This window comes from Cherax quadricarinatus, chromosome 66, assembly GCF_038502225.1.
Source record: "Cherax quadricarinatus isolate ZL_2023a chromosome 66, ASM3850222v1, whole genome shotgun sequence".
NCBI lineage: Eukaryota > Metazoa > Arthropoda > Malacostraca > Decapoda > Parastacidae > Cherax > Cherax quadricarinatus.
In genome coordinates, this window is record NC_091357.1 from 19563501 (window position 1) to 19583551 (window position 20051).

Here is a 20051-nt window from a genome sequence, read left to right on the forward strand (position 1 = left end):
TTGACTTACGTCCAGTGGTGTTCTGAGGAGGCACAGCCAACAATGCATTTATTTTTGGTTTTGAGGTGTGAGAAGAGGCTTTGGTTAGAGAGGAGGATACTGGCAGCGCTGAGTCGAGTCTATAAATCACCAAAAGTTTCCAGAGTCCCGGATAAAAATCTCCCGCCAGCAGCCAATGGTGCGTCGACAATCACGCCACTTCAACCCCCGTCTTCAGAACCTCTGGCCACGGCTTCGGACTACGAGGGGTAGGGGATATAAAACCTATTTTCCTGAAACCCTGTTTTTTTTTTAATTACTTTGTTACAGAAATAATTAAATTTGCCTGCGATAAAACACTGGTTAGCGCAAAAACGTCGCTAAAATCCAGCGCATTTCCGCCTAACTTAAGGATATATCGTAATGGATTTTTATGATGTATTTCTTAGAATTTATGGATCTAAGGGGCCCATTTCCAGGGATATATATACACATATACACCAAGTATTTTTCTCCGTGGGGAGGAATATCTCAGATTTAATGGCGCCGTAAAACATGACTTGTAGATGACAACTTTCTGGAAAAATAACCACAAGAACATTTATTTACCTTACTGGAGGGGGATTTTCTTCCCAAACTCCTTAAATACAACGCTTAAAAAATAAGTAAAAAAATGCCATACAGATGAAGCCGACGCCTACGCCAGGCGTCCGAACACGGGCACCACCAGCCCCCGGGAGCGCGCCAACATTTTTCCCGCGTTTTTTATTATTTATCATAGACAAGTTATGGCGGTCAAAATATGTACCAAGAACGACCAATATTCACACAAGACTTGCCACCCTCTTCGTTTATCCTCGCCCTGAGTTATTGAATTATCCCGACGGGAACTTTCCACCTTGTTTATGTACACTTACATCTCTCTCTCTCTCTCTCTTTGTCTCTCTCTCTCTCTTTTTTACCTTTTTGAAAGACTGTCCAACAGAAAATGGGTTGCGGGGAAGCTGAGAAAGAAAAGTTTTAATGCAGGAGTTTGTTGTTGTGGCGAAATTCAAGATGGAGGAAAGGGGGGAGGGGGGTTTCAAAATGGCTGAGGGGTCACTTGAGGGTCCGAACACCTCGGTGGTGGAGGAGGAGAGAAGGAGGGAGTGAGGAGAGAGAAGGGAGGAGGGAGTGAGGAGAGAGAAGGAAGGAGGGAGTGAGGAGAGAGAAGGAAGGAGTGAGGAGAGAGAAGGAAGGAGGGAGTGAAGAGAGAGAAGGAAGGTGGGAGTGAAGAGAGAGAAGGAAGGAGGGAGTGAGGAGAGAGAAAGAAGGAGTGAGGAGAGAGAAGGAAGGAGGGAGTGAAGAGAGAGAAGGAAGGAGTGAGGAGAGAGAAGGATGGAGGGAGTAAGGAGAGAGAAGGAAGGAGTGAGGAGAGAGAAGGAAGGAGTGAGTGAGGAGAGAGAAGGAAGGAGTGAGTGAGGAGAGAGAAGGAAGGAGTGAGGAGAGAGAAGAAAGGAGTGAGGAGAGAGAGAGACAGACAGAAAGATTAGATAAAAGAAGGAAGGAGAAAAGAAGAACAGAAGACAAAGAACAGAAGAAGAGGAGAAAGGAGACAGACACACGTAAAACGAAGAATTAGAATATACACAAAATAGCAAAGTGATGTAGAAAATACTTAGATTCAAAGTTACGTCCGTCAAAGTTACAAGATAACAAAGTTACGTCCGTCAAAGTTACAAGATAACAAAGTTACGTCCGTCAAAGTTACAAGATAACAAAGTTACGTCCGTCAAAGTTACAAGATAACAAAGTAACGTCCGTCAAAGTTACAAGATAACAAAGTAACGTCCGTCAAAGTTACAAGATAACAAAGTTACGTCCGTCAAAGTTACAAGATAACAAAGTAACGTCGGTCAAAGTTACAAGATAACAAAGTTACGTCCGTCAAAGTTACAAGATAACAAAGTTACGTCCGTCAAAGTTACAAGATAACAAAGTTACGTCCGTCAAAGTTACAAGATAACAAAGTAACGTCCGTCAAAGTTACAAGATAACAAAGTTACGTCCGTCAAAGTTACAAGATAACAAAGTAACGTCCGTCAAAGTTACAAGATAACAAAGTAACGTCCGTCAAAGTTACAAGATAACAAAGTAACGTCGGTCAAAGTTACAAGATAACAAAGTAACGTCGGTCAAAGTTACAAGATAACAAAGTTACGTCCGTCAAAGTTACAAGATAACAAAGTTACGTCCGTCAAAGTTACAAGATAACAAAGTAACGTCGGTCAAAGTTACAAGATAACAAAGTTACGTCCGTCAAAGTTACAAGATAACAAAGTTACGTCCGTCAAAGTTACAAGATAACAAAGTAACGTCGGTCAAAGTTACAAGATAACAAAGTTACGTCCGTCAAAGTTACAAGATAACAAAGTAACGTCGGTCAAAGTTACAAGATAACAAAGTAACGTCGGTCAAAGTTACAAGATAAAGTAACGTCCGTCAAAGTTACAAGATAACAAAGTAACGTCCGTCAAAGTTACAAGATAAAGTAACGTCGGTCAAAGTTACAAGATAACAAAGTAACGTCCGTCAAAGTTACAAGATAAAGTAACGTCGGTCAAAGTTACAAGATAACAAAGTAACGTCCGTCAAAGTTACAAGATAAAGTAACGTCGGTCAAAGTTACAAGATAACAAAGTAACGTCCGTCAAAGTTACAAGATAAAGTAACGTCGGTCAAAGTTACAAGATAACAAAGTAACGTCGGTCAAAGTTACAAGATAACAAAGTAACGTCGGTCAAAGTTACAAGATAACAAAGTAACGTCGGTCAAAGTTACAAGATAACAAAGTAACGTCGGTCAAAGTTACAAGATAACAAAGTAACGTCGGTCAAAGTTACAAGATAACAAAGTAACGTCGGTCAAAGTTACAAGATAACAAAGTAACGTCCGTCAAAGTTACAAGATAAAGTAACGTCCGTCAAAGTTACAAGATAACAAAGTAACGTCGGTCAAAGTTACAAGATAACAAAGTAACGTCGGTAAAAGTTACAAGATAACAAAGTAACGTCGGTCAAAGTTACAAGATAACAAAGTAACGTCGGTCAAAGTTACAAGATAACAAAGTAACGTCGGTCAAAGTTACAAGATAACAAAGTAACGTCCGTCAAAGTTACAAGATAACAAAGTAACGTCCGTCAAAGTTACAAGATAACAAAGTAACGTCCGTCAAAGTTACAAGATAACAAAGTAACGTCCGTCAAAGTTGCAAGATAACAAAGTAACGTCCGTCAAAGTTACAAGATAACAAAGTAACGTCCGTCAAAGTTACAAGATAACAAAGTAACGTCCGTCAAAGTTACAAGATAACAAAGTAACGTCGGTCAAAGTTGCAAGATAACAAAGTAACGTCCGTCAAGGTCTCCATTAAGTAATATATATATATATATATATATATATATATATATATATATATATATATATATATATATATATATATATATATATATATATATATATATACACAAGGAATTCGCAAGAGCAGGCGAAATATACACAAACACTGATCTCTGGCTGAAGGAGACTCGAACCTACGAACCTTGGAACAAGGTACGCAGTGCTATACCATTCTCACCACACTGGACCAATACCTTGGCGTCCAGCTTGCGCCAGACGTTTGATCCAAGGCAGCCAGCTTCCAGGGAGAAGGCTTACAACTTTTCATCTCATCCCCTGCATGCATCAGCCTTAGCACTGCGTACCTTGTTCCAAGGTTCGTAGGTTCGAGTCTCCTTCAGCCAGAGATATATATTGAACCAATCATATTATTTGGGTGAATCACCTAAACTCATCAGTCACCTCGACTCATCAGTCTCATTGACTCATCAGTCACCGTGACTCATCAGTCACCTTGACTTATCAGTCACCTTCATTCATCAGTCACCTTGACTTTTGACTCACCTTGACTCATCACTCACCCTGACTCATGACTCACCTTGACTCATCACTCACCCTGACTCATGACTCACCTTGACTCATCATTCACCCTGACTCATGACTCACCTTGACTCATCACTCACCCTGACTCATCGCTCACTGTCACAGTCACTGACTAAGTCAGTGACCAACTTAAGTCACTGACTTATTTACTGACCTATTTACAGCTATATATTAGTGACCGAGAGATGGAGTCATCACCAGTCACTGTGAGTCACCAGCAGTCACCATAAGTCACTTTGAGTCACTAGCAGTCACTGTGAGTCACCAGCAGTCACCATAAGTCACTTTGAGTCACTAGCAGTCACTGTGAGTCACCAGCAGTCACCATAAGTCACTTTGAGTCACTAGCAGTCACTGTGAGTCACCAGCAGTCACCATAAGTCACTTTGAATCACTAGCAGCCACTGAGTCACTGTGAGTCACCAGCAGTCACCATAAGTCACTTTGAATCACTAGCAGCCACTGAGTCACTGTGAGTCACCAGCAGTCACCATAAGTCACTTTGAGTCACTAGCAGTCACTGTGAGTCACCAGCAGTCACCATAAGTCACTTTGAATCACTAGCAGCCACTGAGTCACTGTGAGTCACCAGCAGTCACCATAAGTCACTTTGAATCACTAGCAGCCACTGAGTCACTGTGAGTCACCAGCAGTCACCATAAGTCACTTTGAGTCACTAGCAGTCACTGTGAGTCACCAGCAGTCACCATAAGTCACTTTGAGTCACTAGCAGTCACTGTGAGTCACCAGCAGTCACCATAAGTCACTTTGAATCACTAGCAGCCACTGAGTCACTGTGAGTCACCAGCAGTCACCATAAGTCACTTTGAATCACTAGCAGCCACTGAGTCACTGTGAGTCACCAGCAGTCACCATAAGTCACTTTGAGTCACTAGCAGTCACTGTGAGTCACCAGCAGTCACCATAAGTCACTTTGAATCACTAGCAGCCACTGAGTCACTGTGAGTCACCAGCAGTCACCATAAGTCACTTTGAATCACTAGCAGCCACTGAGTCACTGTGAGTCACCAGCAGTCACCATAAGTCACTTTGAGTCACTAGCAGTCACTGTGAGTCACCAGCAGTCACCATAAGTCACTTTGAGTCACTAGCAGTCACTGTGAGTCACCAGCAGTCACCATAAGTCACTTTGAATCACTAGCAGCCACTGAGTCACTGTGAGTCACCAGCAGTCACCATAAGTCACTTTGAATCACTAGCAGCCACTGAGTCACTGTGAGTCACCAGCAGTCACCATAAGTCACTTTGAGTCACTAGCAGTCACTGAGTCACTGTGAGTCACCAGCAGTCACCATAAGTCACTTTGAATCACTAGCAGCCACTGAGTCACTGTGAGTCACCAGCAGTCACCATAAGTCACTTTGAGTCACTAGCAGTCACTGAGTCACTGTGAGTCACCAGCAGTCACCATAAGTCACTTTGAGTCACTAGCAGTCACTGAGTCACTGTGAGTCACCAGCAGTCACCATAAGTCACTTTGAGTCACTAGCAGCCACTGAGTCACTGTGAGTCACCAGCAGAGTCCAAGTCACCACCAGAGTCACCAGCAGAGTCACTGTGAGTCGCTGAGTCATCCTTTACGTCTGTGTTTGCCTACTAATTTGCATAGTGTATTCACTGTTAAATTAACTGGAAGTGACTGATGACTGGTGTCGTGGGGGAGGGGAGAGAGAGGGAGGGGAGAGAGAGGGGGTGAAAGTAGCTTCAATTCCTTGCATCAAGACCACTTAACCAGTATTAGAGCGCCCCTGGAAAAGGGGGGAGGGGAGGGATGGTGGGGAGAGTGGAGGAGAGGGAGAGAGAGAGAGAGAGAGAGAGAGAGAGAGCGCGAGAGAGAGAGAGAGAGAGAGAGAGAGAGAGAGAGAGAGAGAGAGAGAGAGAGAGAGAGAGAGGATGACTCTCAAGTCATTAAGGTAAAACTACGTTACCTTTGGTTAACAGGGTGGGAGGGGGAGGTCGCAAAGGGGTGGGAGGAAGGGGGAGGTTTGTTTAAGGGGGGGAGGAGGAAACATGGTTTTAGATTGGTGGTTTATGGGGAGGGGGACACAGTAGGCAAAACTGAACCTTGTGAAGCAAAACTGAACCTTGTGAAGCAAAACTGAACCTCTGTAAAGCAAAATTGAACCTTGTGAAGCAAAACTGAACCTTGTGAAGCAAAACTGAACTTTGTGAAGCAAAACTGAACCTTGTGAAGCAAAACTGAACCTTGTGAAGCAAAACTGAACCTTGTGAAGCAAAACTGAACCTTGTGAAGCAAAACTGAACTTTGTGAAGCAAAACTGAACCTTGTGAAGCAAAACTGAACCTCTGTAAAGCAAAATTGAACCTTGTGAAGAAAAATTGAACCTCTGTAAAGCAAAACTGAACCTCTGTAAAGTAAAGTAAAACCTCACAAGCCAACAACACTTTTCGAGCTGACAGCCCCAGCAAGGTGAGGAGGGGGCGAAACATCGCCTCTTTTCGTTGCTCTTTTCCCCGCCTCTCAATCTTTCCGCCGCACGTCAGGCCAGAGTCCAGACTGCTGGCGAAGGGCTCTTGATCCGTGGAACCAACGAGCTACCGTCCAACCCGATCACACCTGGGAATTCCCCACCCAACCCCTCCTTAGGGGTTTGTCCCCCACCCCGTCACTCCGGTAATGGCGTCCGCGCACCATTACCGAAATTGGAACAAAATAATCTGTGGAATAGATCGAGGAGAGAGAGAGAGAGAGTCTATTTATCTATCGTTGGACCCTCTTAGATGACCCCCGACTGGTCTATTGAGGAGAGGGGAGACGGGGAGGGGAGGGGAAGGGGGAGGGGAAGAGAGTGATAGGGAAAGACGCTGTAAATTTAAGTGGGAGTTGTTGATAGTGGTAGTAGTGGTGGTTGTGATAGTGGTAGTAGTGGTGGTTGCGATAGTGGTAGTAGTGGTTATTGTGATAGTGGCAGTAGTGGTTGTTGTGACAGTGGTAGTAGTGGTTGTTGTGATAGTGGCAGTAGCGGTTGTTGTGATAGTGGTAGTAGTGATAGTGGCAGTAGTGGTTGTTGTGACAGTGGTAGTAGTGGTTGTTGTGATAGTGGCAGTAGTGGTGGTTGTGATAGTGGTAGTAGTGGTGGTTGTGATAGTGGCAGTAGTGGTTGTTGTGACAGTGGTAGTAGTGGTTGTTGTGATAGTGGCAGTAGCGGTTGTTGTGATAGTGGTAGTAGTGGTAGTTGTGATAGTGGCAGTAGTGGTTGTTGTGACAGTGGTAGTAGTGGTTGTTGTGATAGTGGCAGTAGTGGTGGTTGTGATAGTGGTAGTAGTGGTGGTTGTGATAGTGGTAGTAGTGGTGGTTGTGATAGTGGCAGTAGTGGTTGTTGTGACAGTGGTAGTAGTGGTGGTTGTGATAGTGGCAGTAGTGGTTGTTGTGAAAGTGGTAGTAGTTGTGATAGTGGTAGTAGTGGTAGTTGTGATAGTGGCAGTAGTGGTTGTTGTGACAGTGGTAGTAGTGGTTGTTGTGATAGTGGCAGTAGTGGTGGTTGTGATAGTGGTAGTAGTGGTGGTTGTGATAGTGGTAGTAGTGGTTGTTGTGATAGTGGTAGTAGTGGTGGTTGTGATAGTGGTAGTAATCGTGGTTGTGATAGTGGTAGTAGTGGTGGTTGTGATAGGGGTAGTAGTGGTGGTTGTGATAGTGGTAGTATTGGTAGTTGTGATAGTGGTAGTAGTGGTTGTTGTGATAGTGGTAGTAGTGGTGGTTGTGATAGTGGTAGTAATCGTGGTTGTGATAGTGGTAGTAGTGGTGGTTGTGACAGTGGTAGTAGTGGTTGTTGTGATAGTGGTAGTAGTGGTGGTTGTGATAGTGGTAGTAGTGGTGGTTGTGACAGTGGTAGTAGTGGTGGTTGTGATAGTGATAGTAGTGGTGGTTATGATAGTGGTAGTAGTGGTGGTTGTGATAGTGGTAGTAGTGGTGGTTATGGTAGTGATAGTTATGATAGTGGTAGTAGTGGTGGTTATGATAGTGGTATTAGTGGTGGTTATGATAGTGGTAGTAGTGGTGGTTGTGACAGTGGTAGTAGTGGTGGTTGTGATAGTGGTAGTAGTGATGGTTGTGATAGTGGTGGTTGTGACAGTGGAAGTAGTGGTGGTTGTGATAGTGGTAGTAGTGGTGGTTGTGATAGTGGTAGTACTGGTTTTTGTGATAGTGGTAGTAGGACCTGCCTAGTAGAGACCAGTATGACCTGCCTAGTACAGGCCAGTATGATCTGCCTAGTAGTGACCAGTAGGACCTGCCTAATAAAGGCCAGTATGACCTGCCTAGCAGAGGCCAGTATGACCTGCCTAGTAGAGGCCAGTATGGCCTGCCTAGTAGTGACCAGTAGGACCTGCCTAGTAAAGGCCAGTATGACCTGCCTAGTACAGGTCAGTAGGACCTGCCTAGCAGAGGCCAGTATGACCTGCCTATCAGAGGCCTGTATGACCTGCCTAGTAGAGGCCAGTAGGACCTGCCTAGTAGAGGCCAATAGGACTTGCCTAGTACAGGCCAGTAGAACCTGCCTAGTACAGGCCAGTATGACCTGTCTAATAGAGGACAGTAGGACCTGCCTAGTAGAGGTCAGTAGGACCTGCCTACTACAGGTTAGTATGATCTGCCCAGTACAAGCCAGTAGGACCTGCCTAGTAGAGGCCAGTATGATCTGCCTAGTAGAGGCCAGTAGGACCTGCCTAGTAGAGGCCAGTATGATCTGCCTAGTAGAGGCCAGTAGAACCTGCCTAGTAGAGGCCAGTATGATCTGCCTATCAGAGGCCTGTATGACCTGCCTAGTAGAGGACAGTAGGACCTGCCTAGTAGAGGCCAGTAGGACCTGCCTAGTAGAAACCAGTAGGACCAGAGGCTAGTATGATCTGCCTAGTATAGACCAGTAGGACCTGCCTAGTAGAGGCCAGTATGATCTACCTAGTATAGGCGAGTAGGACCTGCCTAGTAGAGGCCAGTATGATCTGCCTAGTACAGGCCAGTAGGACCTGCCTAGTAGAGGCCAGTATGATCTGCCTAGTACAAGCCAATAGGACCTGCCTAGTAGAGGCCAGTATGACCTGCCTAATAGAGGACAGTAGGACCTGCCTAGTAGAGGACAGTAGGACCTGCCTAGTACAGGCCAGTATGACCTGCCTAATAGAGGACAGTAGGACCTGCCTAATAGAGGACAGTAGGACCTGCCTAGTAGAGGACAGTAGGACCTGCCTAGTAGAGGCCAGTATGATCTGCCTAGTACAGGCCAGTATGACCTGCCTAATAGAGGACAGTAGGACCTGCCTAATAGAGGACAGTAGGACCTGCTTAGTAGAGGCCAGTAGGACCTGCCTAGTAGAGGCCAGTAGGACCTGCCTAGTAGAGGCCAGTAGGACCTGCAGGACCTGCGTAGTACAGGCCAGTAGGACCTACATAGAGTGCTTCTCTATTCTGACATTATTTCTGTCTCTCTCTGCCAGAATCATCTCTCGGGCGAGACAAGAGCATCTCATCTCTCCTTACTGGTGAGTACATAGTACACAGCCCTTGTATTATTACTGTTAAGAGTGTTGGTTGCTTAGTTGCAGTACCTGCCCTTACTGTGTGGTTGTTTGTGTGACTACCACTACTACCACTGCTACAACTACCACCACTACAACTAATACCACTGCTACAACTACCACTGCTACCACTAATACCACAGCTACAACTACCACCACTACTACCACTAATACCACTGCTACCACAGCTACAACTACCACCACTAATACCACTGCTACAACTACCACTACTACCACTAATACCACTGCTATAATTACCACTGCTACCTCTAATACCACACCTACAACTACCACTGCTACCACTAATGCCACAGCTACAAGTACCACCACTACTACCACTAATACCACTGCGACAAATACCACTACTACCACTACTACCACAGCTACAACTACTACCACTACTACCACTAATACCACAGCTACAACTACCACCACTACTACCACTAATACCACTGCTACAACTACCACTACTACCACAGCTACAACTACCACCACTACTACCAATAATACCACAGCTACACCTGCCACCACGACTATCACCAATACCACTGCTACAACTACAACTACCACTAATACCACTGCTACCACCACCACTACTACCACTACAACCCCACATCCATCACTATCATTCCCCTCAGTGCCTCCCCTCTCCATCTATCTATCACCATCATCACTCCTCCTATCACCATCATCATCACTATTATCATCACCATCACTGACGTCACCATTAGATCGCCCCCTTCCCCCTCCCCCCTCCATTAATGGCACCAGAGGGGAGTGAGGGAGGGAGACACGAGGAAAAGAGGAAGTGAGAGTTGGAAGGAGGGACGAGGGAGAAAGGGAGAGTAAGGTACAGGGAGGACAAGGAAGGGAGGGAGAGAAAGAGATTAAGAGAAAATGAGAAGGAAGGGAATGAAGGAAAGTAAAGGTGGGAGGGAGGGAGAGTGAGGGAGAATAAGGGAGAGCTAGAAAATAAGGGAGAATATAATGTAGGACTGAAATCAGATAATTCTCTAAGCTGATTATAACAGACAGTCTGGACTATCAGCTGATTCTAAGACATAATTTGGACTATCAGCTGATTTTAAGATATAATTTGGACTATCAGCTGATTCTAAGATATAATTAGGACTATCAGCTGATTCTAAGAAATCAGCTGGTCTCCTGTCCTCTCGCCCCTTCCACTGCCTCAATTCTCTTTCTATCTGACTATCTTCAGAGATAGTAACTGTCAAGTGATAGTAACTCTAGTGCCGCTGGAAGGAAATCTTTGATGGTGTCGTAGCTGATGAACCTGTGATGGTATATGACAGTGAAACACCATCCTGTGATGGTATATGACAGTGAAACACCATCCTGTGATGGTATATGACAGTGAAACACCATCCAGTGATGGTATATGACAGTGAAACACCATCCTGTGATGGGATATGACAGTGAAACACCATCCTGTGATGGAATATGACAGTGAAACACCATCCTGTGATGGAATATGACAGTGAAACACCATCCTGTGATGGTATATGACAGTGAAACACCATCCTGTGATGGTATATGACAGTGAAACACCATCCTGTGATGGAATATGACAGTGAAACACCATCCTGTGATGGTATATGACAGTGAAACACCATCCTGTGATGGTATATGACAGTGAAACACCATCCTGTGATGGAATATGACAGTGAAACACCATCCTGTGATGGTATATGACAGTGAAACACCATCCTGTGATGGAATATGACAGTGAAACACCATCCTGTGATGGTATATGACAGTGAAACACCATCCTGTGATGGTATATGACAGTGAAACACCATCCTGTGATGGTATATGACAGTGAAACACCATCCTGTGATGGAATATGACAGTGAAACACCATCCTGTGATGGAATATGACAGTGAAACACCATCCTGTGATGGTATATGACAGTGAAACACCATCCTGTGATGGAATATGACAGTGAAACACCATCCTGTGATGGTATATGACAGTGAAACACCATCCTGTGATGGTATATGACAGTGAAACACCATCCTGTGATGGTATATGACAGTGAAACACCATCCTGTGATGGAATATGACAGTGAAACACCATCCTGTGATGGAATATGACAGTGAAACACCATCCTGTGATGGTATATGACAGTGAAACACCATCCTGTGATGGAATATGACAGTGAAACACCATCCTGTGATGGAATATGACAGTGAAACACCATCCTGTGATGGTATATGACAGTGAAACACCATCCTGTGATGGTATATGACAGTGAAACACCATCCTGTGATGGTATATGACAGTGAAACACCATCCTGTGATGGAATATGACAGTGAAACACCATCCTGTGATGGAATATGACAGTGAAACACCATCCTGTGATGGTATATGACAGTGAAACACCATCCTGTGATGGAATATGACAGTGAAACACCATCCTGTGATGGTATATGACAGTGAAACACCATCCTGTGATGGTATATGACAGTGAAACACCATCCTGTGATGGTATATGACAGTGAAACACCATCCTGTGATGGAATATGACAGTGAAACACCATCCTGTGATGGTATATGACAGTGAAACACCATCCTGTGATGGTATATGACAGTGAAACACCATCCTGTGATGGAATATGACAGTGAAACACCATCCTGTGATGGTATATGACAGTGAAACACCATCCTGTGATGGTATATGACAGTGAAACACCATCCTGTGATGGAATATGACAGTGAAACACCATCCTGTGATGGAATATGACAGTGAAACACCATCCTGTGATGGTATATGACAGTGAAACACCATCCTGTGATGGTATATGACAGTGAAACACCATCCTGTGATGGAATATGACAGTGAAACACCATCCTGTGATGGAATATGACAGTGAAACACCATCCTGTGATGGTATATGACAGTGAAACACCATCCTGTGATGGAATATGACAGTGAAACACCATCCAGTGATGGAATATGACAGTGAAACACCATCCTGTGATGGTATATGACAGTGAAACACCATCCTGTGATGGAATATGACAGTGAAACACCATCCAGTGATGGAATATGACAGTGAAACACCATCCTGTGATGGTATATGGCAGTGAAACACCATCCAGTGATGGGATATGACAGTGAAACACCATCCAGTGATGGTATATGACAGTGAAACACCATCCAGTGATGGAATATGGCAGTGAAACACCATCCAGTGATGGGATATGACAGTGAAACACCATCCAGTGATGGAATATGACAGTGAAACACCATCCTGTGATGGTATATGACAGTGAAACACCATCCTGTGATGGAATATGACAGTGAAACACCATCCTGTGATGGTATATGACAGTGAAACACCATCCAGTGATGGAATATGACAGTGAAACACCATCCTGTGATGGTATATGACAGTGAAACACCATCCAGTGATGGAATATGGCAGTGAAACACCATCCAGTGATGGGATATGACAGTGAAACACCATCCAGTGATGGTATATGACAGTGAAACACCATCCAGTGATGGAATATGGCAGTGAAACACCATCCAGTGATGGTATATGACAGTGAAACACCATCCAGTGATGGAATATGGCAGTGAAACACCATCCAGTGATGGTATATGACAGTGAAACACCATCCTGTGATGGTATATGACAGTGAAACACCATCCAGTGATGGTATATGACAGTGAAACACCATCCTGTGATGGAATATGACAGTGAAACACCATCCAGTGATGGAATATGGCAGTGAAACACCATCCAGTGATGGGATATGACAGTGAAACACCATGCAGTGATGGAATATGACAGTGAAACACCATCCTGTGATGGGATATGACAGTGAAACACCATCCAGTGATGGAATATGACAGTGAAACACCATCCAGTGATGGTATATGACAGTGAAACACCATCCAGTGATGGAATATGACAGTGAAACACCATCCTGTGATGGAATATGACAGTGAAACACCATCCAGTGATGGTATATGACAGTGAAACACCATCCAGTGATGGAATATGACAGTGAAACACCATCCAGTGATGGAATATGACAGTGAAACACCATCCAGTGATGGAATATGACAGTGAAACACCATCCAGTGATGGAATATGACAGTGAAACACTATCCTGTGATGGTATATGACAGTGAAACACCATCCAGTGATGGAATATGACAGTGAAACACCATTCAGTGATGGAATATGACAGTGAAACACCATCCTGTGATGGAATATGACAGTGAAACACCATCCAGTGATGGAATATGACAGTGAAACACTATCCTGTGATGATATATGACAGTGAAACACCATCCTGTGATGAAATATGACAGTGAAACACCATCCAGTGATGGAATATGACAGTGAAACACCATCCAGTGATGGTATATGACAGTGAAACACCATCCAGTGATGGAATATGACAGTGAAACACCATCCAGTGATGGGATATGACAGTGAAACACCATCCAGTGATGGAATATGACAGTGAAACACCATCCAGTGATGGTATATGACAGTGAAACACCATCCAGTGATGGAATATGACAGTGAAACACCATCCAGTGATGGAATATGACAGTGAAACACCATCCAGTGATGGAATATGACAGTGAAACACCATCCAGTGATGGAATATGACAGTGAAACACTATCCTGTGATGGTATATGACAGTGAAACACCATCCAGTGATGGAATATGACAGTGAAACACCATTCAGTGATGGAATATGACAGTGAAACACCATCCTGTGATGGAATATGACAGTGAAACACCATCCAGTGATGGAATATGACAGTGAAACACTATCCTGTGATGATATATGACAGTGAAACACCATCCTGTGATGAAATATGACAGTGAAACACCATCCTGTGATGATATATGACAGTGAAACACCATTCAGTGATGGAATATGACAGTGAAACACCATCCTGTGATGAAATATGACAGTGAAACACCATCCAGTGATGGAATATGACAGTGAAACACTATCCTGTGATGATATATGACAGTGAAACACCATTCAGTGATGGAATATGACAGTGAAACACTATCCTGTGATGATATATGACAGTGAAACACCATTCAGTGATGATATATGACAGTGAAACACCATCCTGTGATGGAATATGACAGTGAAACACTATCCTGTGATGATATATGACAGTGAAACACCATCCTGTGATGGAATATGACAGTGAAACACCATCCAGTGATGGAATATGACAGTGAAACACCATCCTGTGATGATATATGACAGTGAAACACCATCCAGTGATGGAATATGACAGTGAAACACTATCCTGTGATGGTATATGACAGTGAAACACCATTCAGTGATGGAATATGACAGTGAAACACCATCCAGTGATGGAATATGACAGTGAAACACCATCCAGTGATGGTATATAACAGTGAAACACCATCCAGTGATGGTATATGACAGTGAAACACCATCCAGTGATGGTATATGACAGTGAAACACCATCCTGTGATGGTATATAACAGTGAAACACCATCCTGTGATGGTATATAACAGTGAAACACCATCCAGTGATGGTATATAACAGTGAAACACCATCCTGTGATGGTATATAACAGTGAAACACCATCCTGTGATGGTATATAACAGTGAAACACCATCCAGTGATGGTATATAACAGTGAAACACCATCCTGTGATGGTATATAACAGTGAAACACCATCCAGTGATGGAATATGACAGTGAAACACCATCCAGTGATGGTATATGACAGTGAAACACCATCCAGTGATGGTATATGACAGTGAAACACCATCCTGTGATGGTATATAACAGTGAAACACCATCCAGTGATGGAATATGACAGTGAAACACCATCCTGTGATGGAATATGACAGTGAAACACCATCCTGTGTAGCAGCACACTGCTTATGTACCCAGTTTTACCAAATAAAAGCATCTACCCTTCTATTCTCTTTTCCAATCTCTCTCCCTCCTCTCTCCCTTTCTTTTACCTCTCCCTTGCCCCTCTCTCCACACTCCCCCTTCCCTCACTTCCCTCTTTCTCTCTCCATCCCCTCTTCCCTCTTCCCCCCGTTGCCTTATCAATGTAATCTGTGTTACGTATTTGTTTATCCCCGCCTCTCACACGCACCAAAAATCCGCGCCCACACACATATTCGCGTTCTAAATCCAGCGATTTCCACCCCGCGAACCTCCACAAACAGAACGCGAAATAGGCATTAAATAACACACCCACACAATAATACCGCAGGGTGAAGCACTACGTAAACACCCAGGGGGAAAAATGGATCTTCCCTCCCCCGCGAATGTATGAAAGCCGCGAAGGATTTATTCAATAGTGGGTTGTAATGGGTTGTTCATCGAGTGACGATACACCATGTAAGACCCCCCCATGAGACCCATGGTGGTCCACCTACTTCATCTCTCCCTCGAGAGTTTCGGACAGCGCTGTTCTTCCTGCCGCGGCTCCGAGCGAAAACGAACGAGAGAAGTTGATAATTTGTGGTGCTGTCTGGCCAGTCTGCTGGAAGGGTAATACAGTCCCCCGAGGGCATTTATGCTTATAGTTCTGGCAGGGTCGTGAGATAAGTGGTCCTGCCCATGTTATTACCGGAGGTCAGGGCCATTTATGCTTATAGTTTCGGCAGCGTCGTGAGATAAGTGGTCCTGCCCACGTTATTACCGGAGGTCAGGGCCATTTATGCTCATAGTTCTGGCAGGGTCGTAAGATAAGTGGTCCTGCCCACGTTATTACCGGAGGTCAGGGCCATTTATGCTCAGTTCTGGCATGGTCGTGAGATAAGTGGTCCTGCCCACGTTATTAACGGAGGTCAGGGCCATTTATGCTCATAGTTCTGGCAGGGTCGTAAGATAAGTGGTCCTGCCCACGTTATTACCGGAGGTCAGGGCCATTTATGCTCAGTTCTGGCAGGGTCGTGAGATAAGTGGTCCCGCCCACGTTATTACCTCCATCCCTTCACCACAACCCCTCCCACCACAACCCCCTCCCTCCACCAAAACCCCACCTACCACAACCCCCTCCCTCTACCACAACCATCGTGGTTGAGTGCACTAAACCCCCCTCCCCCACCACCACCAGCACAAACAAACAAACAAGGTAAGACTGACAGCAGTGATTGGTCAGGTCAACATAGTTAGTGTAATTATGTCCCATTCGCCTCTTCCCTCACTTTCCAGGCAGTGTCATCAGTGGTTGAGTCAACCCTGGACCAGTGACCTGGTTGAGTCAACCCTGGACCAGTGACCTGGCTGAGTCAACCCTGGACCAGTGACCTGGCTGAGTCAACCCTGGACCAGTGACGTGGTTGAGTCAACCTTGGACCAGTGACCTGGCTGAGTCAACCCTGGACCAGTGACGTGGTTGAGTCAACCTTGGACCAGTGACCTGGTTGAGTCAACCCTGGACCAGTGACCTGGTTGAGTCAACCTTGGACCAGTGACCTGGTTGAGTCAACCCTGGACCAGTGACCTGGCTGAGTCAACCCTGGACCAGTGACCTGGTTGAGTCAACCCTGGACCAGTGACCTGGTTGAGTCAACCTTGGACCAGTGACCTGGTTGAGTCAACCCTGGACCAGTGACCTGGCTGAGTCAACCCTGGACCAGTGACCTGGTTGAGTCAACCCTGGACCAGTGACCTGGTTGAGTCAACCTTGGACCAGTGACCTGGTTGAGTCAACCCTGGACCAGTGACCTGGCTGAGTCAACCCTGGACCAGTGACCTGGTTGAGTCAACCCTGGACCAGTGACCTGGTTGAGTCAACCCTGGACCAGTGACCTGGTTGAGTCAACCCTGGACCAGTGACCTGGTTGAGTCAACCCTGGACCAGTGACCTGGCTGAGTCAACCCTGGACCAGTGACCTGGCTGAGTCAACCCTGGACCAGTGACCTGGTTGAGTCAACCCTGGACCAGCGACCTGGTTGAGTCAACCCTGGACCAGTGACCTGGTTGAGTCAACCCTGGACCAGTGACCTGGTTGAGTCAACCCTGGACCAGTGACCTGGTTGAGTCAACCTTGGACCAGTGACCTGGTTGAGTCAACCCTGGACCAGTGACCTGGTTGAGTCAACCTTGGACCAGTGACCTGGTTGAGTCAACCCTGGACCAGTGACCTGGTTGAGTCAACCCTGGACCAGTGACCTGGTTGAGTCAACCCTGGACCAGCGACCTGGTTGAGTCAACCCTGGACCAGTGACCTGGTTGAGTCAACCCTGGACCAGTGACCTGGTTGAGTCAACCCTGGACCAGTGACCTGGTTGAGTCAACCCTGGACCAGTGACCTGGCTGAGTCAACCCTGGACCAGTGACCTGGTTGAGTCAACCCTGGACCAGTGACCTGGCTGAGTCAACCCTGGACCAGCGACCTGGTTGAGTCAACCCTGGACCAGTGACCTGGTTGAGTCAACCCTGGACCAGTGACCTGGTTGAGTCAACCCTGGACCAGTGACCTGGTTGAGTCAACCCTGGACCAGCGACCTGGTTGAGTCAACCCTGGACCAGTGACCTGGTTGAGTCAACCCTGGACCAGTGACCTGGTTGAGTCAACCCTGGACCAGTGACCTGGTTGAGTCAACCCTGGACCAGTGACCTGGTTGAGTCAACCTTGGACCAGTGACCTGGCTGAGTCAACCCTGGACCAGTGACCTGGCTGAGTCAACCCTGGACCAGTGACCTGGCTGAGTCAACCCTGGACCAGTGACCTGGTTGAGTCAACCCTGGACCAGTGACCTGGTTGAGTCAACCCTGGACCAGTGACCTGGTTGAGTCAACCCTGGACCAGTGACCTGGTTGAGTCAACCCTGGACCAGTGACCTGGCTGAGTCAACCCTGGACCAGTGGCCTGGTTGAGTCAACCCTGGACCAGTGACCTGGCTGAGTCAACCCTGGACCAGCGACCTGGTTGAGTCAACCCTGGACCAGTGACCTGGTTGAGTCAACCCTGGACCAGCGACCTGGTTGAGTCAACCCTGGACCAGTGACCTGGTTGAGTCATCCCTGGACCAGTGACCTGGCTGAGTCAACCCTGGACCAGCGACCTGGTTGAATCAACCCTGGACCAGCGACCTGGTTGAGTCAACCCTGGACCAGCGACCTGGTTGAGTCAACCCTGAACCAGTGACCTGGTTGAGTCAACCCTGAACCAGTGACCTGGTTGAGTCAACCCTGGGCCAGCGACCTGGTTGAGTCAACCCTGGACCAACCATATCGTTGATCAAGGTCACGTGACTAGTGTTAACACCTGCCTTTCCTTTCGTTAGATAACCTTCGTGTACTTTTAAAATTCGGGTGGCCCGTGTGTGTATGTGTGCTATCTCTCTCTCTCTCTCTCTCTCTCTCTCTCTCTCTCTCTCTCTCTCTCTCTACTCTTTAATCTCTCGCCTCTCGTCTGGTACGATTATCGTATAAATTACTAATAATCCAGCACGCCTTATAAACCACCCTTCTCCCTTAACTAGCCAATCACCTTGTTAATGGCTGCCTGCGTAATGGCCACATATTAATACACTTAATGCTTTAATGGCTATAAATTCTTGTTATAAAGATGATAATTATGATGATGATAATAACACTAATAATAATAATAATAATAATAATAATAATAATAATAATAATAATAATAATAATAATAATAATAATAATAATAATAATAATAAGAAGAAGAAGAAGAAGAAGAAGAAGAGAAGCGGTAACAACGAGGAGGAACTCTGAGTCCTTCCTCAGTAAACCTGAGTACAGAGAGTACATGGAAGACCAGTACGCCTTTGTACTCTCTCTCCTCTGTATCAGAGAGTACATGGAAGACCAGGACACCTTTGTACTCTCTCTCCTCTGTATCCAGAGAGTACATGGAAGACCAGGACAACTTTGCACTCTCTCTCCTCTGTATCAGAGAGTACATGGAAGACCAGGACACCTTTGTACTCTCTCTCCTCTGTATCCAGAGAGTACATGGAAGACCAGGACACCTTTGTACTCTCTCTCCTCTGTATCAGAGAGTACATGGAAGACCAGGACACCTTTGTACTCTCTCTCCTCTGTATCCAGAGAGTACATGGAAGACCAGGACACCTTTGTACTCTCTCTCCTCTGCATCAGAGTACATGGAACACCAGGACGCCTTTGTACTCTCTCTCCTCTGTATCAGAGAGTACATGGAAGACCAGGACAACTTTGTACTCTCTCTCCTCTGTATCAGAGAGTACATGGAAGACCAGGACACCTTTGTACTCTCTCTCCTCTGTATCAGAGTACATGGAACACCAGGACACCTTTGTACTCTCTCTCCTCTGTATCCAGAGAGTACATGGAAGACCAGGACAACTTTGCACTCTCTCTCCTCTGTATCAGAGAGTACATGGAAGACAAGGACACCTTTGTACTCTCTCTCCTCTGTATCAGATGTGTGTGTGTGTGTGGGGAGTGTGTAAAGTGTGTGGTGTGTTTTTGTGTGTTTGTGTGTGTGTGTGTGTGTGTGTGTGTGTGTGT

The 20051-nt window shown here is 45.7% G+C and overlaps 1 protein-coding gene across 2 annotated transcripts in view; it reads left to right on the plus strand.

The window, feature by feature from the left end:
- Ets65A (DNA-binding protein D-ETS-3) overlaps positions 1-20051 on the plus strand; it is a 399621-nt gene that overhangs the window by 87242 nt on the left and 292328 nt on the right. For both annotated transcript variants that reach the window (XM_070099176.1, XM_070099175.1), the window contains one exon: positions 9436-9480. In XM_070099176.1, the coding sequence (XP_069955277.1) occupies positions 9436-9480 (45 nt within the window). The remainder of the gene's footprint in view (positions 1-9435; positions 9481-20051) is intronic.